The sequence below is a fragment of the Biomphalaria glabrata genome, chromosome 7 (genome assembly GCF_947242115.1).
Source record: "Biomphalaria glabrata chromosome 7, xgBioGlab47.1, whole genome shotgun sequence".
NCBI classification, from domain to species: domain Eukaryota; kingdom Metazoa; phylum Mollusca; class Gastropoda; family Planorbidae; genus Biomphalaria; species Biomphalaria glabrata.
In genome coordinates, this window is record NC_074717.1 from 23,454,603 (window position 1) to 23,480,677 (window position 26,075).

At 41.1% G+C, this 26,075-nt stretch overlaps 2 protein-coding genes across 14 annotated transcripts in view; one reads left to right on the forward strand and one right to left on the reverse strand.

Moving 5' to 3' along the window:
- LOC106072378 (GATOR complex protein WDR59-like) overlaps positions 1-22,210 on the reverse strand; it is a 58,451-nt gene extending 36,241 nt beyond the window's left edge. For 10 of the 11 annotated variants that reach the window (XR_008778906.1, XM_056035487.1, XM_056035486.1 and 7 more), the window contains exon 1: positions 1,968-2,209. Coding sequence is in view for 10 of the 11 variants with exons in the window: in XM_056035487.1 (XP_055891462.1) it covers positions 1,968-2,021 (54 nt within the window). In the remaining variant the exon portion in view is untranslated. Of the gene's footprint in view, positions 1-1,967; positions 2,210-22,153 lie in introns of those variants that run through there. The other variant, XM_056035484.1, reaches the window with a different exon arrangement.
- A 372-nt stretch (positions 22,211-22,582) lies between these two features.
- Positions 22,583-26,075, forward strand: part of LOC106072377 (guanine nucleotide-binding protein G(o) subunit alpha) — a 102,566-nt gene continuing 99,073 nt past the window's right edge. Inside the window, exons 1-2 of one of the 3 annotated variants that reach the window (XM_056035710.1) lie at positions 22,583-22,598; positions 23,374-23,588. In XM_056035710.1, the coding sequence (XP_055891685.1) occupies positions 23,471-23,588 (118 nt within the window). In that variant the 5' untranslated portion in view covers positions 22,583-22,598; positions 23,374-23,470. Of the gene's footprint in view, positions 22,599-22,754; positions 23,589-26,075 lie in introns of those variants that run through there. The other 2 variants (XM_056035709.1, XM_056035708.1) reach the window with 2 other exon arrangements.

Consider the following 26,075-nt stretch of genomic DNA (forward strand, 5'->3'; position numbering starts at 1 on the left):
AGATAGCAAAGACAAACAGACACAAACACTCTTTTGTTCCCCTGGCAATCAAATCATTAAATAAGAACAATCTGGTATAAACTTTGGCACATGTAAATTATGAGTGAGTCTGGTGTGAATGTACATTTTGGTTTCTTATAGTTATAATGTTTTTTGTTTGGTGTAATGCACAAATTGTAAGACAAATTTCCTTACGGATAATAAAGATTATTATTATTATTATTATTATTAGTGTGAGAGTCTGAGATACATAATTCTACAACTTCAAAAGTCTAAAAATACACTAGCTTGACTAATCAAATCTGCCTGCTGCCATCTCCCTGTCATGCTGTCAAAAAAAACAAACATTTTTAGCACTAGATCTAGGGTAAAGTGTGGATCTCAAGCAGCTCACCTTATTATTACTAAAACTTCTTTATTTGAAAGTTTACAAAAGTACTGCTATATTGCTACTGTGCATGCACCTTTTTTCATCAATTTTTTGAAACATGTTATCCTAGTAAAGGCAAAGTTCACGATGATGTCAAACTCAAGTGGCGTTGAAATTATTATTAATTTTTTTTTACCTTCTGGTAATGAAGGAGAAGGTTCATGGGCTTAGGGCATTTTAAAGTTTGATGATTCATCAGCTCAAAGAGAAGTATATTTGGCATATATAGACACATTTATTAGGCAACAGGTGTGTTATATAAAATATTGTGCATTGAGACTGAAGATTTGTTTTAGAACTATGACGATACTTGAGCGTGTTAGTCAACTCAAAATATAGTTTTTTCTATGGATAAAAAAAGTACCAGAGTATTGTAGAGTATATTAGAATAAATATTCATAATTTTAAAATGCAAATTAAATCAATATGCTAATCTAGTTTTCTAGATCAAAATAGTAGAATAACAATAATTGGTCAATCAAGTGCTGTACCACAAAAAAAAAAAAATGCAACGTCATTTTTACACACTGGGATGTTCAACACAGGAGAGTAATAGATTTAAATGACTAAAAATTATCGATCGACAAGGAACGTTAAAGACTATTTTGTCTAATGGGAGCAATACTTGTGACATTGTGTACACAATTATTGATTGACCAAGTATGGTATAGAGCTGGTATCAAGCCAGCGGAGAAAAAGCTCCGTCGCTTCAGCGTGGCACCTCCATGGAAACGTCCGCTCGGGGAAGCGGAAGGGCTAAGTACGTAAGCAAACATGGTTCCCAGTGAGCTACCACTGTATGCTCTAGCGAGTGTACCTGCACGTGGTGGGGATGTGAGAAAGGCTTGCTAAAGTAGAACCAGTCCAAGACCCCAATTGCTTCATTCCCCAATGGGGACCATACGGGTGGTGATGGTTCCCCCACAGGGTCAGTGCGACAGTATAGGCATATGGAGTGCCCACAGTGGGCTCGGCCTCCAGCCTCGCATGTGAGGAGGAACTTGTGTCGTTGGCTCAAGGGACCGTGTCCCACGACCACGAATAAATGATCATCTTTCCCGGGTCACATGGTTCATAAAAGGGATGCAGTATCTTGAACCATAAATGTACATTTCTACGGTATCAAGCCAGTTATATCACTTGCACTGAGCCTGTTTTAAACTGTTAATGTTGGAAGAGTGGACTTATTCATTTAAGGTTTAAGCTAGGTATGATCTCTAGGTATTTGTAATCAGAAGAGGGTGTAGACCCCCCCCCTTTCTAACCATTGAATGTGTTAGAAGAGTGGAGACCCTCTAACTCTAAGAATTCTATAAAAAACATAATAATAAAAATTATAACGAGGCAGATTCTACTCTAGATAGACTAGAGATCTCTCAGGCTTCTAGTAGTTCTAGATATCTACATTCTACTTCTAAAATCAGAGACTAGACTGTAGACTAGTGTAACTATATTGTGAGTACTAACTAACTCTAGTATACTCTAACTCTAGTTGAATAGTTAGATTGATGAAATGATGATCGGATGAGTGATCTACCTGAACATCTTTTAATTCTGTTGTTTGGAATTCTGTGCAATACTTCCCTGCCATTGTGTATACCTTAATCGCATACCCAGATAAGATACCCAATTGTATCAAAAAGATACAATCGGGTAGAATTTACTGTTTTTGATAGCGCTAGACAAGATCAAACTAGATTAATTACTAATGTTAAATAAGAATGGCTTGACCAATGACCATCTAATGATCTTATTTTACACTATTACAGATCTCTAGAATCTATATATTCTAGAAGGGGAATTTACTCTCTAAACAGGTACTTTCATAAATCCCAAGAATGACTAATAAAATATCCCTAGAATAAAAAAAAATCATTGCATATCTATTCTATGGGCCTAAACATTGCAATGGGCTACTTAATAAATACAGCTGGAAAGGCTTCTCTAGATATAGATCCAGTGGCGTCACTAAGAGTAAGAGGGTGCGGGCCGCACCGGGTGACACCCACCAGGGGGGTGACACCCAAGTGGGAAAATGCACTTTTCCGAAATGCAACTTTAAAAAATATATTAGGCTACTGCCTTGAATGTCTTTCACAATTTAGTATCCACATGTCCTAAATCTTGTTAATTTAATTCTATTTGACTTTATTATGTGTTCTAATAAAACGCCAGGGGAAAGAGTTTCTGAAGCTCAGAAATGTAGAAAAACGCTTGCGCCCGGGTCGTCGCCCGGCTAACTCTGAGTGAAGTTAAGGCACTCCCCCAAACATCTTATCTGACCAGTTGAGTGTTGAACGTAACATTTTTTATTTTTTTTTGTTGCAATGTGTTGAAAAACACATAGGCGTAAGCCTCTCGCACGCCATTCGACGCTTACGGCTGCAAGCTTTCTCCACAGAAATCAATCTAAGTCGTCTTTCACAACCACTTCCCATCTGGTGCCCACGAAATTCGCCAGGTTAAACTTGGACGGACATGTTTTTTATTTCTTCTTTTCGGCTTTCATGTTAAGGCTGACTTTGGTAAACGTGTTTCGTCTTGTCTAATGATATTTCTCACAAATGTTAATTGACGTTCAGTCGCCACATCCCTTAGACGGCGAATGCCTGTCCGGTAAAAGATTTCTCTATTGGTAAAAATTTCTAGGGAGGATTTGTAGGATCATTCTAAGCCATCACTACTCAGCCTCTTTTCAATCTTCCACGCCTCGAAGCTTAGGTGGCCGTAGACGGTTCCTGCTTTCCAATCCGACATGCAACACTATGATATGCATTACCATCGCTTGAGATAACACTGCCTAAATAGGTTAACTTTACTATTTGTTCAAGATCTGTATGACCAATGTTGATGGGGAACTGGATAACCTGCACCCTATATGTATAACTTTGAGGGCGTCTTTATCCGTCATCTCGCGTATACATTTAATTGTATTTCAAAGTAATGCTATGTCAACTGCAAAATCCAACGCGGTTTGGTTTACGCCATGGGAATCCGAATGCAGCCTGTTTAATGACATCATCGATGGCTACAAGAAAGAGAAATGGGGATAAGATACACCCTAATCTCATATCCATATCGATGTTGAAGAATTCCACCATCTGTTGTGAGACAACAGCTTGATTTGCTTTAGACATGTCGCTAAATCTGTACAAATTGTTGCTAAATGCCTTACTCTCTTGCTAATTTCCAGAGTGATTCCGATGGACGCTATCAAATTTTTTTTTTAAATTTACAAAACTGAATTTTTGTCCTTAGTTGGTATTCTAGGATTTTATTTATTTATTTTTTTGACGAAGTTTTGCAATACATAAACATGTTCAGTGTTTGATTTGTCTTTTCGGAAGCAGCTGAGAAACGCTAGTATAATTTAAGACCTTTTCCGTAAGGAGCTCTTAAACAATCTCTAGTAAAAAAATATGTTCAACTCAAGGATTCTCAATTCTATGATTGTACATTTTATTTAAACAATAACGTTTTGATTAAATGTAAAAAAAAACAACGACATTAAAAATATAATCGAAAACCTTTTTTCGAGTATAACCAATTTATTTATTAGCTTACAGTTTTATTGTTCAACATAAAGAAAGTTGTTTGTTTTTTGAGGGGAAGATTATATTTTCTGGGGGGGGGGTGACACCCCGAGCTTACCGCACCGGGTGACACCGACCCTAGTGACGCCACTATAGATCTATATTTTTAATGACTATGAAAGGGCAACATACGACTCGTCTTGTTTGTTTGTTTCTACATGTTTCGGATGTTTCTTCAGAGTCTGAAGAAAATTAGGCCTACATTGACCAAACTTCCCTAAGGACGACGGGGGGTGGTAGCAGGCAGAGTTAAAAAAAAAACAACAACCAGGACCTACGAGACCGCCGAACGACATTCAAGAGCGCATACAACACGACCAGGTAGCCATTGGTCCATGAATCCCTTTTCCCCCCAAAAAGGCGTCTCTGACTTTTCTTTGGTTTCTCAACTCAATATTGAAAAATTCGAAATATTTGACAGCATCTATATTTCTTTTTGGCCGGAACCCACACATTAATTTAATTATTTTTGCACCCTGCGCCACGGGCACCCGCAGGGAGGGGGGTGCAAGGTGGTACACTTGCACCCCCCCCCCGGATTCTGACTAGTCAAATTCAAGCCATTTGTTGCACTATCAAATTATATACTGAACAAGTAGTGCTTCCACTGAAGTAAAGTTATAAGGATAAATTAGTGTTGTAGTTGAATAGCTTTGGCTTATCAGGAATTGATGGCCAAGAATGTACGTGCACAGTTGCACACCACTCAGAGGCGGCCTTAGCAGAGCGCGGGAACCTGGGCGAGTGTCAGAGGCGGGGCCCCGAACCGTAAGGGTAGGCTACATATACCGTACCACTTAAAGCTAGCGGGCTCGTCCGCCTCTAACGCTTTAGGCCTTATTGTTGTTCCAAAACATAGAACCTTACTATTGGCTGTTTGACTACATTACGTATTGTATTGTAATTGTTCTGCTTGTCAGATTTCGCTTAATAATCAACGTAGCAAATGATTCAGAAACATTTTGCATGAAAAAAAAACAACAAATTAAATAAGAATAGTTTCTGCTAATCCTGCCGGAGTTGGAAAACCGGAACAGTTACAACAAAACTAACACGGAACAGTTGCTTAGAGGTCACAGACGGATTTAGTCGCGGAACTTTTCTGGCTTTTTGCTGTGCAAAATGGCGTGTTTTTTTTCAAACCATGGTGAACTGTTAAATAATGATAGCCTCTTAGAATCGACAGGTCATAAGATACTGTCTTTACAAAACTGTAAGGTATCTCGAAACAAAAATGTCACGTTAAAAGCTTACTTGGATATTGGTAGCATATAGCCTAGATGCAGGAAAAAGCTTCAAAATTATGGAGTAACAGGTCCTAGTTTTCGAGAACTGGTCTGGTTTTCGAAACTGAAGGTGAAACGGAATCTCTTTTCGCAGCGCCCCACTCATGCGCGGGGCCTGGAGCAGTTTCCCCAACTTGCCACCCCTAAAGGCTGCTACTGACTGGATTCTGAGTAGTCAAATTTTTAACTTTAAATTAATTGGCGTCTTCAAAGTAGAAATTTAACAAGTAGTGCTTCCACTCAAGTACAGCTTTAAGGATAAGCTATTACTGTAATAAAATAGAATAGGCTAATCAAGTGACGGCCGACCACAGTGGCGTAACTAGGGTATATGATGCCCAGTGCGGCAGCTCCTCCTTTTTTTTTTCTAAAAAAAAAACAACTAAATAAAACAGCGAAATGACTTTTTTTTCGCCCAGTGCATTTTAACCAAACGCTTAAGGCTAGTTTGTTGAGGACGTCCTAGCGGTATGCTTAAGTCGAAAGAAATGTATGTGTACCGAAAAATGTTACTAAAAAGATTTCCGCTTCAGCCCAAATTCCAGCCAAACTCAGAGAATGGTTCGAGCAGATAATGAATTAAGATGATGTCAATGAAAGACTACAGAATTTGTACCCCGTCATTATCAATGACAACGTAATCTCAACATTGGGAAAAAATTGATCCAGTTTTGTAATGTCAGGTGAACTGTCAAAAAAATCGATAAATATTTGTAAATATTAGGTCTGGAACTTAGCTTGGTTTGGAGCACATGTTCTCACGGGAGTGGATGGAACTTGGGTAGTAATTTCACAAACCCCTAGAAATGACCTAGATGTAGTCTTTGTCATTCTTATTTAACTTCTTCGCGATGCCCGTGATGTGCCAGATTCTGCCATTTTAGAGTCGAAGGCATTTGTTTATAAGCTCTAGATCTAGATCAAACCAGCGTACTGAACTTTAGAGTAACAAAATGTGGCCCAAAAGAAAGTGGGCGTGTAAAAGTGCGTTGCCATCAGAGATTTAAACAAATCTAGTAAATTGATTCAACCTGGTTAATAGCTTACGTTTAATTTAAGAAGGAACATAGGGGCTTAACAAAAGTAGCAAAGTAAATTAATTTCTAGTAATATTTCAAATTAGGTAGTTTATCTTTGTTCATGTAAGTAAAATATGTTGATTTTATTGAGAAAATGTATCCTTAGTTTGGTGGCCCTCACCACTCGTAGCCTACATGGCTAGCTACGCCACTGGCCGACCATTTAGGCTTTTTTATAGGCTTGAAATTATTTGCACTATAAAGGTAGTGAAATATTCTATGGCATGTTAGTCGTGACGACTGTTTTCATTTGCACATAATTATAGTTATTATTATATGTAGTTAAGGCCTAGAATATGATATGGTATCAGTTAGATACTCATTATAAGACATCAGTTAGGCTAGGTTCACATCTAGCTTCACATTCACTTTCACCTATACCTTGGTCTGCTGGACCTTTGGGGCACTACACAGAATCTGTCAACCTTCTTTCTCCATTCTTTTCTGTCATTTGCCTTTGATAGAATTTCATTATGATATTCTTTCTGAAAATATTGAAGCCTGCCTTTTTTCCTGCCTGGGTAAACCACTTAGGGGGCCGATTTTAAGTTTGTGTTTCCACAGAAACTGTCTTTGTAACCTTGTTTTTTTTTTTTGTTTTATAGAAGAGGGGGTGTTTAATTGTAAAAAAAACCTGGTATGGGGTTTTAAACTCAACTCCCCCTTGGCTGCGATGGGGCAAGTGATGTTTTAGTATTAAAATCTCACCTAAAATAAGCAAAATCAAAGCAAAAAATCAGTCTCTAAATTCCGATCTCCCCACCCCGTGCGGGGGGGGGGGGGTTCATTTGACTAATGCTTCTCGTAGCGATGAACGCACTGTTTCTTTTCAGTCCCCTTACCCCCCCCCCCAATAGATGATTTTGACGATAAAACTACATTTTTTTTATATAAAATCTAAAGCAAACTACATTCAACTAATTCCAAGAGCGTAGCCAATAGAGGTTACGAATTTCTACCAGTGGCTGGGCTCCATTAATAAAGTGCAGTGAATAGTCATCTGTCAAAATTGAAAAAGACTAAATGTGACTCAACAAAGGTGGTAAAAACAGATTTTAGGAGTCAGTTATAGAGGTCGGGTCTCAATCAAGGAAATCCGATGCCAAACTGGAAGTCAACCCCTTAGTAAGGTTGTGACAGAGCGTCGCATGAAATTTGCGGGACATGCTCTGCAACAAAATGAATTACGCATACCAAGAGTTGCGATGACATGGAGGCCATTACAAGGAAAGCGCAAACAGGAACATCCTAGTACAACTTTGCGCCACACTTTCGTGGAGGTCCTTAGAGCAGGTAGGAAGAAGGTTCAGACATTGACAGTGAAAGAGTTTTGTGGAAGCAGCTTGCCGCCCAATGTGCCGAACGAGGATCTAAGTCAGTAAGAATAGCACATAAGAATTTTGAAATAAACCTTTTTAGTAGCACTGTAGATACCTCAGAATATTCATTTTGTTGGCTTTCAATACCGGAAATAGTGCTTGGCGGCGGGGCTCTGAGAAACAAATCATGCCTACGCCCATGGTATGGGGGCCAGCAGGATTTTTTGCAGGGGGTGCAAGTCGTCACTCATGGCTAAAAGTCGTAACTGCAACTTTTTTATGACAAAGAATATTAAAGAAAAGAAATAGTGCACCACGCAAGCCATATCTAAGCGATATAAAGTTTCAGTAAATACCTGGTTCATGAAATTAAAAACAACAACACGTAAACAAACTGGTCAATTGATCTGTGCGGTCCGTGCATCCCGACGGTTGATCAAACAAACTATTGACTGTACACTTTGGTCAGTTGATCTGTGCGGTCCGTGCATCCCGACGGTTGATCAAACAAACTATTGACTGTACACTTTGGTCAATTGATCTGTGCGGTCCGTGCATCCCGACGGTTGATCAAACAAACTATTGACTGTACATTTTGGTCAATTGATCTGTGCGGTCCGTGCATCCCGACGGTTGATCAAACAAACTATTGACTGTACACTTTGGTCAGTTGATCTGTGCGGTCCGTGCATCCCGACGGTTGATCAAACAAACTATTGACTGTACACTTTGGTCAGTTGATCTGTGCGGTCCGTGCATCCCGACGGTTGATCAAACAAACTATTGACTGTACACTTTGGTCAGTTGATCTGTGCGGTCCGTGCATCCCGACGGTTGATCAAACAAACTATTGACTGTACACTTTGGTCAATTGATCTGTGCGGTCCGTGCATCCCGACGGTTGATCAAACAAACTATTGACTGTACACTTTGGTCAATTGATCTGTGCGGTCCGTGCATCCCGACGGTTGATCAAACAAACTATTGACTGTACACTTTAGTCAATTGATCTGTGCGATCCGTGCATCCCGACGGTTGATCAAACAAACTATTGACTGTACACTTTAGTCAATTGATCTGTGCGGTCCGTGCATCCCGACGGTTGATCAAACAAACTATTGACTGTACACTTTGGTCAGTTGATCTGTGCGGTCCGTGCATCCCGACGGTTGATCAAACAAACTATTGACTGTACACTTTGGTCAATTGATCTGTGCGGTCCGTGCATCCCGACGGTTGATCAAACAAACTATTGACTGTACACTTTGGTCAGTTGATCTGTGCGGTCCGTGCATCCCGACGGTTGATCAAACAAACTATTGACTGTACACTTTGGTCAATTGATCATTGCGGTCCGTGCATCCCGACGGTTGATCAAACAAACTATTGACTGTACACTTTGGTCAATTGATCATTGCGGTCCGTGCATCCCGACGGTTGATCAAACAAACTATTGACTGTACACTTTGGTCAATTGATCTGTGCGGTCCGTGCATCCCGACGGTTGATCAAACAAACTATTGACTGTACACTTTGGTCAGTTGATCTGTGCGGTCCGTGCATCCCGACGGTTGATCAAACAAACTATTGACTGTACACTTTAGTCAATTGATCTGTGCGATCCGTGCATCCCGACGGTTGATCAAACAAACTATTGACTGTACACTTTAGTCAATTGATCTGTGCGGTCCGTGCATCCCGACGGTTGATCAAACAAACTATTGACTGTACACTTTGGTCAGTTGATCTGTGCGGTCCGTGCATCCCGACGGTTGATCAAACAAACTATTGACTGTACACTTTGGTCAGTTGATCTGTGCGGTCCGTGCATCCCGACGGTTGATCAAACAAACTATTGACTGTACACTTTGGTCAATTGATCATTGCGGTCCGTGCATCCCGACGGTTGATCAAACAAACTATTGACTGTACACTTTGGTCAGTTGATCTGTGCGGTCCGTGCATCCCGACGGTTGATCAAACAAACTATTGACTGTACACTTTAGTCAATTGATCTGTGCGATCCGTGCATCCCGACGGTTGATCAAACAAACTATTGACTGTACACTTTAGTCAATTGATCTGTGCGGTCCGTGCATCCCGACGGTTGATCAAACAAACTATTGACTGTACACTTTGGTCAGTTGATCTGTGCGGTCCGTGCATCCCGACGGTTGATCAAACAAACTATTGACTGTACACTTTGGTCAGTTGATCTGTGCGGTCCGTGCATCCCGACGGTTGATCAAACAAACTATTGACTGTACACTTTGGTCAATTGATCATTGCGGTCCGTGCATCCCGACGGTTGATCAAACAAACTATTGACTGTACACTTTGGTCAATTGATCTGTGCGGTCCGTGCATCCCGACGGTTGATCAAACAAACTATTGACTGTACACTTTGGTCAGTTGATCTGTGCGGTCCGTGCATCCCGACGGTTGATCAAACAAACTATTGACTGTACACTTTGGTCAATTGATCTGTGCGGTCCGTGCATCCCGACGGTTGATCAAACAAACTATTGACTGTACACTTTGGTCAGTTGATCTGTGCGGTCCGTGCATCCCGACGGTTGATCAAACAAACTATTGACTGTACACTTTGGTCAATTGATCATTGCGGTCCGTGCATCCCGACGGTTGATCAAACAAACTATTGACTGTACACTTTGGTCAATTGATCATTGCGGTCCGTGCATCCCGACGGTTGATCAAACAAACTATTGACTGTACACTTTGGTCAATTGATCTGTGCGGTCCGTGCATCCCGACGGTTGATCAAACAAACTATTGACTGTACACTTTGGTCAGTTGATCTGTGCGGTCCGTGCATCCCGACGGTTGATCAAACAAACTATTGACTGTACACTTTGGTCAATTGATCTGTGCGGTCCGTGCATCCCGACGGTTGATCAAACAAACTATTGACTGTACACTTTGGTCAGTTGATCTGTGCGGTCCGTGCATCCCGACGGTTGATCAAACAAACTATTGACTGTACACTTTGGTCAATTGATCATTGCGGTCCGTGCATCCCGACGGTTGATCAAACAAACTATTGACTGTACACTTTGGTCAATTGATCATTGCGGTCCGTGCATCCCGACGGTTGATCAAACAAACTATTGACTGTACACTTTGGTCAATTGATCTGTGCGGTCCGTGCATCCCGACGGTTGATCAAACAAACTATTGACTGTACACTTTGGTCAGTTGATCTGTGCGGTCCGTGCATCCCGACGGTTGATCAAACAAACTATTGACTGTACACTTTAGTCAATTGATCTGTGCGATCCGTGCATCCCGACGGTTGATCAAACAAACTATTGACTGTACACTTTAGTCAATTGATCTGTGCGGTCCGTGCATCCCGACGGTTGATCAAACAAACTATTGACTGTACACTTTGGTCAGTTGATCTGTGCGGTCCGTGCATCCCGACGGTTGATCAAACAAACTATTGACTGTACACTTTGGTCAGTTGATCTGTGCGGTCCGTGCATCCCGACGGTTGATCAAACAAACTATTGACTGTACACTTTGGTCAATTGATCTGTGCGGTCCGTGCATCCCGACGGTTGATCAAACAAACTATTGACTGTACACTTTGGTCAGTTGATCTGTGCGGTCCGTGCATCCCGACGGTTGATCAAACAAACTATTGACTGTACACTTTAGTCAATTGATCTGTGCGATCCGTGCATCCCGACGGTTGATCAAACAAACTATTGACTGTACACTTTAGTCAATTGATCTGTGCGGTCCGTGCATCCCGACGGTTGATCAAACAAACTATTGACTGTACACTTTGGTCAGTTGATCTGTGCGGTCCGTGCATCCCGACGGTTGATCAAACAAACTATTGACTGTACACTTTGGTCAGTTGATCTGTGCGGTCCGTGCATCCCGACGGTTGATCAAACAAACTATTGACTGTACACTTTGGTCAATTGATCATTGCGGTCCGTGCATCCCGACGGTTGATCAAACAAACTATTGACTGTACACTTTGGTCAATTGATCTGTGCGGTCCGTGCATCCCGACGGTTGATCAAACAAACTATTGACTGTACACTTTGGTCAGTTGATCTGTGCGGTCCGTGCATCCCGACGGTTGATCAAACAAACTATTGACTGTACACTTTAGTCAATTGATCTGTGCGATCCGTGCATCCCGACGGTTGATCAAACAAACTATTGACTGTACACTTTAGTCAATTGATCTGTGCGGTCCGTGCATCCCGACGGTTGATCAAACAAACTATTGACTGTACACTTTGGTCAGTTGATCTGTGCGGTCCGTGCATCCCGACGGTTGATCAAACAAACTATTGACTGTACACTTTGGTCAGTTGATCTGTGCGGTCCGTGCATCCCGACGGTTGATCAAACAAACTATTGACTGTACACTTTGGTCAATTGATCTGTGCGGTCCGTGCATCCCGACGGTTGATCAAACAAACTATTGACTGTACACTTTGGTCAATTGATCTGTGCGGTCCGTGCATCCCGACGGTTGATCAAACAAACTATTGACTGTACACTTTGGTCAGTTGATCTGTGCGGTCCGTGCATCCCGACGGTTGATCAAACAAACTATTGACTGTACACTTTGGTCAGTTGATCTGTGCGGTCCGTGCATCCCGACGGTTGATCAAACAAACTATTGACTGTACACTTTGGTCAGTTGATCTGTGCGGTCCGTGCATCCCGACGGTTGATCAAACAAACTATTGACTGTACACTTTGGTCAGTTGATCTGTGCGGTCCGTGCATCCCGACGGTTGATCAAACAAACTATTGACTGTACACTTTGGTCAATTGATCTGTGCGGTCCGTGCATCCCGACGGTTGATCAAACAAACTATTGACTGTACACTTTGGTCAGTTGATCTGTGCGGTCCGTGCATCCCGACGGTTGATCAAACAAACTATTGACTGTACACTTTGGTCAATTGATCATTGCGGTCCGTGCATCCCGACGGTTGATCAAACAAACTATTGACTGTACACTTTGGTCAGTTGATCTGTGCGGTCCGTGCATCCCGACGGTTGATCAAACAAACTATTGACTGTACACTTTGGTCAGTTGATCTGTGCGGTCCGTGCATCCCGACGGTTGATCAAACAAACTATTGACTGTACACTTTGGTCAATTGATCTGTGCGGTCCGTGCATCCCGACGGTTGATCAAACAAACTATTGACTGTACACTTTGGTCAGTTGATCTGTGCGGTCCGTGCATCCCGACGGTTGATCAAACAAACTATTGACTGTACACTTTGGTCAATTGATCTGTGTGGTCCGTGCATCCCGACGGTTGATCAAACAAACTATTGACTGTACACTTTGGTCAATTGATCTGTGCGGTCCGTGCATCCCGACGGTTGATCAAACAAACTATTGACTGTACACTTTGGTCAATTGATCTGTGCGGTCCGTGCATCCCGACGGTTGATCAAACAAACTATTGACTGTACACTTTGGTCAATTGATCTGTGCGGTCCGTGCATCCCGACGGTTGATCAAACAAACTATTGACTGTACACTTTAGTCAATTGATCTGTGCGGTCCGTGCATCCCGACGGTTGACCAAACAAACTATTGACTGTACACTTTGGTCAATTGATCTGTGCGGTCCGTGCATCCCGACGGTTGATCAAACAAACTATTGACTGTACACTTTGGTCAATTGATCTGTGCGGTCCGTGCATCCCGACGGTTGATCAAACAAACTATTGACTGTACACTTTGGTCAATTGATCATTGCGGTCCGTGCATCCCGACGGTTGATCAAACAAACTGTTGACTGTACACTTTGGTCAATTGATCTGTGCGGTCCGTGCATCCCGACGGTTGATCAAACAAACTACTGACTGTACACTTTGGTCAATTGATCTGTGCGGTCCGTGCATCCCGACGGTTGATCAAACAAACTATTGACTGTACACTTTGGTCAGTTGATCTGTGCGGTCCGTGCATCCCGACGGTTGATCAAACAAACTATTGACTGTACACTTTGGTCAGTTGATCTGTGCGGTCCGTGCATCCCGACGGTTGATCAAACAAACTATTGACTGTACACTTTGGTCAGTTGATCTGTGCGGTCAGTGCATCCCGACGGTTGATCAAACAAACTATTGACTGTACACTTTGGTCAATTGATCTGTGCGGTCCGTGCATCCCGACGGTTGATCAAACAAACTATTGACTGTACACTTTAGTCAATTGATCTGTGCGGTCCGTGCATCCCGACGGTTGATCAAACAAACTATTGACTGTACACTTTAGTCAATTGATCTGTGCGGTCCGTGCATCCCGACGGTTGATCAAACAAACTATTGACTGTACACTTTGGTCAATTGATCTGTGCGGTCCGTGCATCCCGACGGTTGATCAAACAAACTATTGACTGTACACTTTGGTCAATTGATCTGTGCGGTCCGTGCATCCCGACGGTTGATCAAACAAACTATTGACTGTACACTTTGGTCAATTGATCATTGCGGTCCGTGCATCATGACGGTTGATCAAACAAACTATTGACTGTACACTTTGGTCAATTGATCTGTGCGGTCCGTGCATCCCGACGGTTGATCAAACAAAAAATGCAAACGCTGCATAATAACTTGACTACTGAATTGTTCCTCCCGTCGCGATAGACAAGCCGGCGGTGAACGCTTATCTGCAGTGCTGATATTCTTCCTAATGTTGCAACTCTTGCATCATTTTAGGATGTAGACAAAACAAGTTGGACTGAGCATTATTATTGCTTGAAAAAGCGAAAACGTTAATGAAGATACTAACGAACGTAATGTAAAGCAGTGTTCTTTAATATCTCCCTAAATCCAAACATATGTTTTTTCTCGGTGTGTCTATCGACTACAAATTCTCGGTAGCACCAACTCAATACCCCTTTTGCCTGCCAGCAGTCTCGCCTTCCTCAAGATGCCATCCTTGAAGTATTCCTCAACTTGGCCAAGTTGGTATTTATGTCATTAATGTAACTGCTGATGTGCAGTTAAGCGGCCACAGCGGCCACTTATGCTAAGATCATACTAAGATGCAACATCACGGAAACTGATTCATGAAAAGAGGAATAATTGGCTATTAAAAGACAAATCAGAAACACACGAGAAGCAGACACTGATTACGCATATGCAGTTTGTCAGGTTTCACTTACAGCCGTTATTTTAAAATACGCCAAACAGTCAAAAGATCTTCTCAAAGTTGTGACTTAAAGCGCGACTGAATTAGTATTTCTCAGTCCATTGTGTCTCAAACAAAAGAGGTAAATTTAGCATCAACGCTCTCGCTTGGGATTGCAACGGACAAGGTCTGCTATTGGGTATTTTTCACGAATTCTTGCCTGAACACACTTTTAAATGCTACCACGAGGCAGCCATCGTAGCCTTGGCCGAGTAGTTAGTCCATGTGAAAAATGTACGTAATGAAGTTGGACACAGGCAGTGCGTCTCTCTAAACAACAATGCCAAAACCAATGAATTCTTATAATAATAATAATAATAATAATCTTTATTATCCGTAAGGAAATTTGTCTTACAAATCGAGTACAATCGATCTGTTCAGTGACTGAGATATCTGCAGTTTATTATAGAAATACCAAGAAAACGCATTTAATGCATGCTGCTGCTCGAATATTTCGATTTCTTGCTGCTGCCAGTGCTCCGTTGGTACAAATCAACTTTTGACTCGGGTGGTATGGGAAGAACTTTTTTTTTATTTTATATCTTTCTATCACAAACTGGTGGGCGTGTTTAACCTGATATTTTATTTTATTGGGCGCTAACACTGACCTCAACTCCACAAGACGTAAATACATTTACCAAGATAACTGTACTCTTCAATCTTGTTCAAAGAAACTTTCACATATAAAATCAAGACAGCTGGCAAGTTTTTTACTCCTAGACAAAAAAATACTTTTATCATATTCTAGGTCTTTACTAAATTCAAAATTTTAAATTCAAAACCCCATTTAGCTATGGTCATCGAATTTTGTAACTCTAGTTTGCTCAATCAAGGAAATCCTATGCCGAACTGGGAGTCGACCCCTTGGTAAGGCTGTGACAGAGCGTCGCATGAGGTTTGCGGGACATGTATTCCGACAAAATGAATTACGCATAATAAGAGTTGCAATGACATGGAGGCCATTACGAGGAAATCGCAAACAGGAACATCCTAGTACAACTTCACGCCACACTTTCATAGAGGTCCTCAGAGCAAGTTGTAGGAGGCTTCAGACATTGCAAGTGACAGATTTTTGTGGAAACAGCTTGCCGCCCAATGAGCCGAACCGCGCGAACCTAAAATTTGTCTTAGCCATCTTAGTCTTTTTCAATTTCGACAGATGAATATCCACTGCACTTTATTAATGGACTCCAGCCACTGGTAGAAATTGTGTAACCTCTCTTGACTACTCTCTTGGAATCAGGTGACCGTAGTTTGCTTTAGATTTTATATCGAAAAGGGAAGTTTTATCGTCAAAATCATCTGTTGGGGGTTTTAAACTAAAAAATCTCTGAAGTTTTTTTTTTTTTAAATTCAAAATCCCATTTAGTTAGGCTAATAGAATTTGGTGAGTGTAGTTTGCTTTAGAATAATATTGAAACCTCAAAACTCTCTATAGGGGGATTTTAAACTCAAAACCATCTGGAGTGGTTTTAAACTTAAAAAAAAGCCACCTGGAGGTTGGGGGTTTAAACTCAAAACCCCCCTTTGGCTTGGCTAAGCGCAAAGAATTTTAGTGTGTAATTTACATTTTTTTATATTGAAAATGTATTTTTTTAGCATCAAACCCCCATGAAGGCGAGTTTAAACTCAAAACCCTCTACGCTCATATCAGTTTGAGTGTGCAATTTGATATTTTTTTTTATAGAAGAGGTATTTTTTTAGCTTCAAACCCCGCTGAAGGGGGCTTTAAACTTAGAAGCCCTTTGGTTACTCTCAAAGATTTTTGAGTGTGTAATTTGCTTTTTTTTATATTGAAGAGGTATTTTTTTTTAGCTTCAAACGCCACTGGAGGGGGGTTTAAACTTAAAACCCCTTTGGTTACGCTGATAGAATTTGGAGTGTGTAATTTGCTTTTTTCTTATATGAAAAGGTATTTTTTAGTTTTAAACCCCGCATGAAGGGGGGTTTAAACTCAAAACCCCTTTGGCTACGCTCATAGCAGTATCAGTGTGTAATTTGCTTTTTTATATTGAAGAGGGGGTTTTATAGTAAATTTCGGAGGGGGGTTTAAAATCAAAATCTTCCTTAGCTATGCTCTTGGAATTTGGGGATTATAGTTTGCATTATTTTTTTAATTTTTTGTTTTGTTTTATAGAAGAGGGGAATAATCAGTGGCGTAGCTACCAATGTGCGGGTGGTGCGGGCCGCACAGGGCACCAAGTGGAGAGGGGCACCAAAATTCCCCCAGTGTGTATTAATTTCCTTTTTTCCTGAGTATTTCAGTAAAAACGACTAATTGTATGGACACGAACAAACATAAAATGTATTTTAAACATGAACTAACGATTTATAAACTAGTCATGTCGCTATTCTATTTCATCTCTAAGACTATTTCTTCAATACAATGTAAGCTACAGAACAGTTTGAATCTAATTTACTAGATTTATTTCGGACACACGGTACATGTTGTTACTACACTGATCAATGCTCTGTAATATAAAGAAGACGAATAATATTGGCCAACTTTTTTTTTCTTTATTGTTTAGTCCATTAGTTTAATCTAGATATAGAGTCTAGAGGATGAAAATCTGTTACATATTGTGAATGCTGTTATTGTGTATGAAATAACTGAACAATTAAAAGCAACAAAGCAAGATGAGACGGTTATCATTGAATCCAGAAAAAAATGATGAGGCCGACATCCTGAATGATGAAAAAGAAGAAAATACTTCAATAACGCAGGTTCTAGAGACTAAAATACAGCACACAAGCATGTCTTTAGTACACTCCTCAAAAATTCATACTGAAGAAGCTGAACCAACAGACAGTGTAAACAATACAGAAAGCAGGATAATAAACTCTAGACTGAACGACATTGGAGATTGGCCTGATGTCATCACAGATAATATTCGCATACACCTTGCCACTCAAGGATCTGAAACAGTTCAGCGTATGGACAGTCAATTCAGAGAGGTGTATAGACATCAAGAATCAGCAAAAGGAAAGGCTAGAAAGCTTCCAAAGGCGTGTTTTTTTCCGGCAAATGTCAAACGGCGAGAAAGTTCTTAGAAAGTGGATGTGTTATTCCCCAAAAAAAGAATCCTTATTTTGATTCCCCTGCATTACTCTTCTCAACAAGATCATGTACCAAATCTTCATTTAAATCCAAAGATGGATTCAATGATTGGTGGAGGTTATCCCCGAAAATAGAAAAACATGAGACCAGCAGAACTCACATTCAGTCATCGCTTGCTTGGGGGGGGGGAACTTGAAGTTCGCTAGAGAGTAGGGAACAGTATTGACAACAAGGCCCAAGATTTGATTATACAAGAGACGAAAACCTGGAAAGACTACCTGAAGAGAATCTTGGACATCATTCGTTTTCTCTCAAAGCAAAATCTGGCACTTCGTGGGCATCGCGAGCGAGCAGAAGAAGTGTTGGAAGGGCAAAATCAAGGCAATTTCTTGGAGTTAGTAAAATTACTATCAAAGTACGATCCACTCTTGAGGGAGTATGTGCTTCGAACTAAGCTTTGTTCCAGACCGAATACATATATGTCTCCACAAATACAAAATGAATTTATTACAATATTGGAGAATCACGTTAAAAACCCAAATCATACAGCAAGTAAGACAAGCCAAATATTTCTCTATTTTTTTTTGACAGTACACCTGACATCTCAAAGCTGGATCAAACTTCCGAAATAAATTTTACGGTACGTTGTCATGGATAATGAAGGGGTGCAGGTTTATGAGTCTTTTATTGACTTCATCGACGCAAAGGACAAGCATGCTGCTGGAATCGCTGAGATGATTCTAGAGAAACTGCGTTCGGATGGCTTAGACATAATGGACTGCAGGGGTCAAGGCTATGATAATGCTGCGGTCATGAAAGGTCAAAACTACGGTGTCCAAAAACGTATTCAAGAAGTCAATCCCAAAGCACTATTCATTGCCTGCTCAAACCATTCTCTTAATTTAGCAGGAATTCGAGCTGCTGAAGCTGAAGTCAATTCGGTAACATTTTTTGTTGGTACACTGGACCGTTTACACTTCTTTTTCTCAACTTCAACACACCGCTGGGATATCCTCATCAAAATAACCGGAACTAGCCTTAAAGGTTTAGTTGAGACCCGCTGGAGCGCTAGAGGAGAAGCCGTCTAGATGGTTAGGGATACATTTTCTAAAATTATAGAAACTCTGGAGACATTAACTAGCAGAGATAAACATTCATCGGCTAGATCTGAAGCAGGTAGATTATTAGTTGCTATTCAGTCTTTTAATTTTCTCACCTATCTTGGATTTTGGGCTCCTGTATTAACTGAAATTAATGATGCGCAATTCTACCTTCAAAAACAAGGATTGTCTATTCAAGACTGCTCACTCAAACTAAAAAAATTAGAGACATTTTAAAGTAGTAATCGAGAGGAGATCGCAAGCCAGCATTACCTTTGCCGAAAGCGTGTGTTCAGATCTGAGAATCAGTACAGAACCTCAAAAACGTATTGGCCATAAGAAAAAGATGCCTGGTGAGAAAAGTGACGACTCTGTACTTACACACAAAGAAGAGCTACGAAGGGAAATTTATTCTACCTTGGACAGGATTGTTCAAGAAATAATCACCCTATTCGAGCAACTTCATGATGTAGCAGATAGATATGAATTTTTGTCGCCTTCCCAGCAATTAAATCCTCAGGTCGAAATCAATCTCGATAGTACTCCTAGTGACATTGATAAAAACGAATTTCTGCTGGAGCGAAAGAGGCTTCAACGGTTTGTCACAGTTTCATCAGAAGCCTCCGAACTTCCAAAACCTGTAGAGCTCTTGAAATTAAAAAAAAAAATCAGCTAGATGATTCAGTCCCGAATATCGTCATCATGATTCGCATATTTTTGACTATTGTGGTAAGCGTCGCTACATGCGAGAGAAGTTTTTCCAAACTTAAACTGATCAAGAATTACTTGCGATCAACGATGACAAATTTACGACTCACTAATTTGGCTATTTTGTCCATTGAACAAGAGCTGGTGGAAAAAATTGATTTTGATAAAATTATTGATACTTTTGCCAGCAAGAAAGCGCGTAAAATTCACTTGTAGTATGTTTAAGTAAAAGTGATTTTTTGAATTAACAATATTTGATTAATGAATACATATTATTTTGAACAAAAAATTAAGGTTTTGCAATGTTATTATTTAGTTATTTTTTTTTTTTGGGTGGGGGGGGGGCATCAAGATGAGGTACCGCACCAGGCATCATATACTCTAGCTACGCCACTGGGGGAATTTAACTGCAAAACCCCCTGGTAGAGGTTTAAAACTTAAAACGCCCTTGGCAGCTCTGGGGCAATGATGGTTTAGTATTAAAATTTCACCTAAAATAAACAAAATCAAAAATCAAAGCAAAAAATCAGTGACTAAAGTTCCTGCGGGGGTGACGGATCAGGAATGGCTGTATTTGAGATATTTTGGGTGTGGTTTTCTTTTGTCCTGTGATGTGTGCATCTTGGTGGACAACAGTGATCATTATCATAGCCCGCGCTTTGGTAGCAGTATGGCGCTAATGTCGCTTTTCCGTGCCAGTATCATGTCCAGCCTGGGTCAGTGCCAAGACCAAGTAGTTTTGTCCTGAAGTATTTGGTGGTAACGCAGAGCTTACGGAACATGCAGAATTCGAGTAATCTTTGACCATTCGCAGTAATTTTTTTTGATGAATGTTTGCAAATGTTTCCTTGAGACCTTCTTAGAACTTGTCTTTTTCCTCATGGGAAATAGCAAAGCCCGCGCAATGAAGTTTCTTTCTGTGTTTTTCCTTTTCAAAAGAAATTGTAATCAGCCTCGCGAAGTACACCGTCATTCGGCCAGTTTGGGTTTCTTGTAGAGCAGCAATGTAGATTTTTTTCAGCTTGTTGTTTATGACGGCCCTATTCCTTGCGTCATCAGCCTGCTGAAGGTCATCTGCGAGACCAGGACACATTGTCCTGACATTCCATGACACATTCCATGCAGACAGTCGCATGACAGGGATTTTCTTTTCCGTTTTAATTTTTCTTATTATATTGCTTGGCGCAAAATGTTCAGCCTGCTTGTTTTAAACTAAGTTCAAAGTACCACTTAGGATCAGCTGGTGAGTAGATGTAGATCTAGTCCCACCCCACTCTCATGGTATACTGCCATCTATATCGTTAGGGTCAGTTGAGGTCTACTTGAAATAATAGCGTCCAGTTTTGTTACAAAGCTTACACCAATCAGCGAGGCGCGAATATCTCCCACAGTCAGAGCTAAACCGTGGTGTCCAGACATCAAGTTGGACTTATAACCCGTAACTGTTGTTCCCCGTGTTTTTTTTAGTAGCTTTGCAGAAGCACCAGAGTCCACCTAGCTCTAACGGTTGGGCCTACCTGACATAAGTTGGGGAAAAGTAAAGGTCGTTGTGCTGGCCAGAGGACACCGTCGTTAACCGTAGGCGACAGAAACATATGACCTTTACATCATCTGCCCTATAGATCACAAGTTCTGAAATGGAAACTTTTACTTTACTTTACTAGAGACTATTACCTTTCTACAGTTGATGTTAAGAATAAGTCTGTTTCTAATTTTGATACTTTTACATTGTCATAAAATGTCCTAAACCTCGGACTTGAAACCTAGAATAGACACCAATTTCTGTCACAATCAATGAAGGTATGGAACGAAAAGAACACACTAACTATAGCTTTTAACTTACGGGGTTTTAAGGGAAACGTTCTTTTATCGTGTGTGGGGTAGGCACCTCAAAATGAGATTTTTGTTTATTTTTTAGGAGATTTTTAAAAAGTTTTTCAGGAGATTTCCAGGACTTTTTCGTATATTTTGCAATTTCAGGAGATTTCCAGGAGGTCCTGGAAAATGAGGCCGCGAAAACCCTGTTATTATATATAAGTGATAATGGTTTAACTTAAAATTTTACAATTAGAATTAGCGAGGGGCCTGTGAAAGTGTGGGGCCCACTGCGGCCGCATAGGTTGCAGACCGGCCCTGCCATTGGTTACACCTTTAAGTTGGAAAGCAACATAATATGAAATCCGATTTTCAATAGCATTTTTGGTTTTTGACATCCAAATGCGTCAGGCGGACGGACAGCAAGACAGCACAAAACTAATAGCGCCCTTTCTATTTTGGGTGCTGCTTCAAACAGGCTCACTTTAGAAGCAATAAATATAAAATTTTATAAGTTTTCTATATAAAGGGGATTAACTGAAATCTAACTCACATTTGCGTGTAATTCTATCAGTTGTCTCTCTACCAGTAGCATATCCCAGCAAGCCAGAATAACACAAACGAGCGGGCGCACTTCCCCCCTCCCGCCCGATCTGAATCGACACCAGTGCTGATTATGTTGATGTAGCTGCTCGCCCCAACAATGCCTAGCGCGTGTGCACGTCCGCGGAACTAGAGGCGAGCAGAGGAGAGACAGAGATTGGGGGAGGGGAGGGGCAAGGAGGCGGAGGGAAAAAAACGAAAACCGACAGGAAAGCGAGGGCTGAATGCAGGCAAGCGTTTCGTTGTGCCGAGCTGTGGCGTGCGCAACCATCTGGACTGTGGCACAACCTTCATTTTCATAATTTTTCTTGTATAGCTTGAAGAATAATTTGAGTAGAGAGCCCCCCCTGCATTGAATGACGTCACGCTAGCCCCCTCGAGAACGGGCCTATTTTGTATGTATCGTTCAAGATATTGATATTAGTTGAAAAATTAATTACATATGTAATTTATAAATGGGAAAAAAAGTATCGATACATGAATAAAATGTCAGACAATCAATAGGCTGTTTTTTTTTTCTCTCTCTCTGTGTTTTTTTCTGCCTCTCTCGTTAGCTGCCTTAGAGGAAGCACACAGGCCTAGATCTGCTGCTGGAAAAAAAATCGAACTGTCCCCGCAGAATAGCTAACGTAACCGACCAAAGCTAACCATTTTATAATTTCGTTCTATTTTGGCCGTGCTCATTTATTAAGCGTGTGGCTTGAAGATAGCGCGGTTCAGCTAGAGTACTCCTTATTGGCCAAGTGTGTCGGTGCACTAAGAACTTGGGCTGTGGATTTCTTCTTGCTGAGGGAACTTTTAGCCTAGACCGCTGCGACATCTCGTGAGACGAGAACTCACATTCTCTTCGAGAGCTGGCTTTTTTATGCAAAGCAAGACGCCGACATATTTAGCAGGTCAGAAGCTGTTGAGTCGGCGACCGAAGACCTCGTGATATCTCGTGTTGTGTGCATAGGATCCTATTGTTTCTCTATACGGAGACACTGTGGATATACTCACGTATGACTTCCATTTTCGAAAAGAACGGAACTGGTCTACATTCTAACCGGTTTTAGGAATACCAACGCCTCATTTTAATTTTTTTTTGTTTATTTCGTTATTTTTTTTAATTATTTTTTTTTCGTTGTGTTTTTTTAAATTTTTATTTCTGTGTGGTTTATTCTCTGTTAGCGTGGTAGCACTAGCCACGGCGCTAACATAGAGCTAGACTTTGAAGAGCAAGGGGCAGGTGCGTCTTACCGGTCCGTCGGTTGGAGCATTCATAGCCATGGGGTGTACATTAAGTGCAGAGGAAAGGGCTGCGATGGAGAGGAGCAAAGCCATCGAAAAAAATTTAAAGGAAGATGGCATGCAAGCAGCAAAGGATATTAAGCTGCTTCTTCTAGGTGAGTGCTGTCTTATAATTTGAGTGTGAGTGATTCTTTTTTTTTTTTGGGGGGGGGGCGTGTATAACGGTGCAGTAGGGCATATGCCGGGTACTAGTGTGTGTGTGTTTGTGAACCAGAGCGTGTGAGCTTGCTTAGCTCCCCTTGTTTTCTATGGGTCTCACATCCGTCAGTGCTCACTCGCCAAGTTTGTCACACACTCAAACAAACGCGCTAGCACACACACACACAAGAACACGCATTGAAAATGTTTCTGAATTACACGAAACAAGATGGCGATAGCTTCGAAAACTATGACAGTCGGGTACAAGAGAAGGTGAATGAGCCATCACCAGAGCCATGTCGATTGACACTTTGGCGTGGATGTGAGTTGGAAAAAAAAAAGGAGTGTGTGTGTGTGTCTGTGCCGGTGTGTGAATGAGATACAGTGCCGAGCCAAAACGCCCCCTCCCTGGCTGGCTTTCCTCTATCGACTTGAGAAGAAGCGGACTAGCTGGTTATACAAATCAATGCTCTACCGAATCGATTCTCTTGCTTCTGTTGTATTCTGAGGCTGGAAGGGAGGGCTGAGTGTGAAAGAGATACAAATAAAAAGGGGGACAGAGAGTATTGCGTTAAAAAGGATACAATTTAGAAAGAATTTTATGGTGTTTTTTTTTATTTTGGATCGTCTTTAGATCCCCCCCCCCCACACACACACAGAAAGAGTAACGGAGAATTAATTGCTATTAGAGAAAGAGAGAGAGAGAGAGAGAGGCATTGAAAAGAGAGAATGTGCGAGGGAGAAAAAAGCGAGAAAGTGTATAAAGAGAGAGAGAGAGAGAGAAAATGAGCGAGAGGGGTGGAATGGCATTCTTAAAACTACAACTAAACTCTTCTGTCTCCTGACTTGTGTAACAAGTAGATGTGAACCTTAACGTTCTCTTGCTGTGTCTGTGTGTGTGTGTTTATGTCATTGTGTAACAAGTAGATGTGAACCTTAACGTTCTCTTGCTGTGTCTGTGTGTGTGTGTTTATGTCATTGTGTAACAAGTAGATGTGAACCTTAACGTTCTCTTGCTGTGTCTGTGTGTGTGTTTCTGTCATTGTTTAAGTGTGTGTACTTGTGTGACGACTCTGATATCATCTTTTAGGTGTCCAATGGACGTGCCACTGTTACTTTATAATAACAAAGGGTAAATGCCGTGTTTCATGTTTCAAATTTATCTTCTTATCTTATATAATACAGATAGTGTGTCTCATTGTGTGGCTCTTCCCTTCCTCATCCCAATGACACGGCTGAGTATCATTTAGTGTGTCTCATTGTGTGGCTGCCCCCCCCCCCCCCTAACAATTACACGGTTGTGTAACATTAGTGTGTGTGAGTGCGCGCACGATTGTCACTCACACTGCACCGCTACCGATGTGCTCAGCCATCGACCCGATTCCTTTCCTCAGTGGGGAGGGCGTGAGAGGAAAAGGAGGGAATAATGGTGGTGGGGTGGCTGAGACCCAGCGTAAAGCAACCCCCCCCCACCCGAAAGCATCACGCCGGTGATAAGTCATTGAACAACTGGTGGGTGCGGCCGAATGCGGTATGGTAAGACCAGGGCGTGCGGTGTAGGGGGCAGGGGAAAGTGAAGGTGAGACAGGAATGATGTATTGTAACCAGTGTACCCATAGCCTCTAGCCTGCGTCACATGATTCATTATTTCATAAAACTTGTCTAGTGTTGGTCGACTGAACTGGGTTTAAACTTAGTTCTGAATTTTTGTTTTGTTTTGTTGCTGTTTTTGATGTAACATGAAATGATGATTTTCCTGCTTTCGAGAACTTTCAGTTACTCCCTAAACATTAATCTTTGCTTATTTGATGTGTACTCTTTGTTCGAATCGTCAGGACCCATAACTGACTTTATCATTCCTTTTTTTTTAACAAAGCATATATTAACTCCCTCTGTGTCTGCCTAGGCAGAACATTTGACTATATAACTTTTCTATGTTTATAAGTACTTGATTAGTTGTTTCCCCCTCCCCTCCCCAAAAAAAAACTGGTTTACAAAATTGATTGGACCATAGTGCAATGAGTAGGCTGCAAACATGAAGAATGCGCTTACCAAAAACAATTTTAATGAAAGTATTTCCAGTCGCACAAATTTATAATTGTTAGTCTAGATGTATTAAAAATGAATAACATGATCGATTTTTTAAAAAATGCTACTTCTCTCAGTATAAGCTTTGATGTTTTTTTTAAGAGAATTTTTTTAAAAATTCTATGTTCTTTCTCATTTCTCTTCTAACACTTTGCAAGGCATTACACTTAGAAACGTAGCTGCAGAATACATTTGTGCGATCAGTGCTTCGATGCTTCATTTTTTAGATTGGGTCACATTGGCCTAATAGGCTACTGGTTATTACTTCATCAATCGTTGACGATTACTTTTGTCTAACCAGAGGTTAGGATGGCTACACCGATGGTTTAGGTTATATTTATGAAACCATTGGCTGT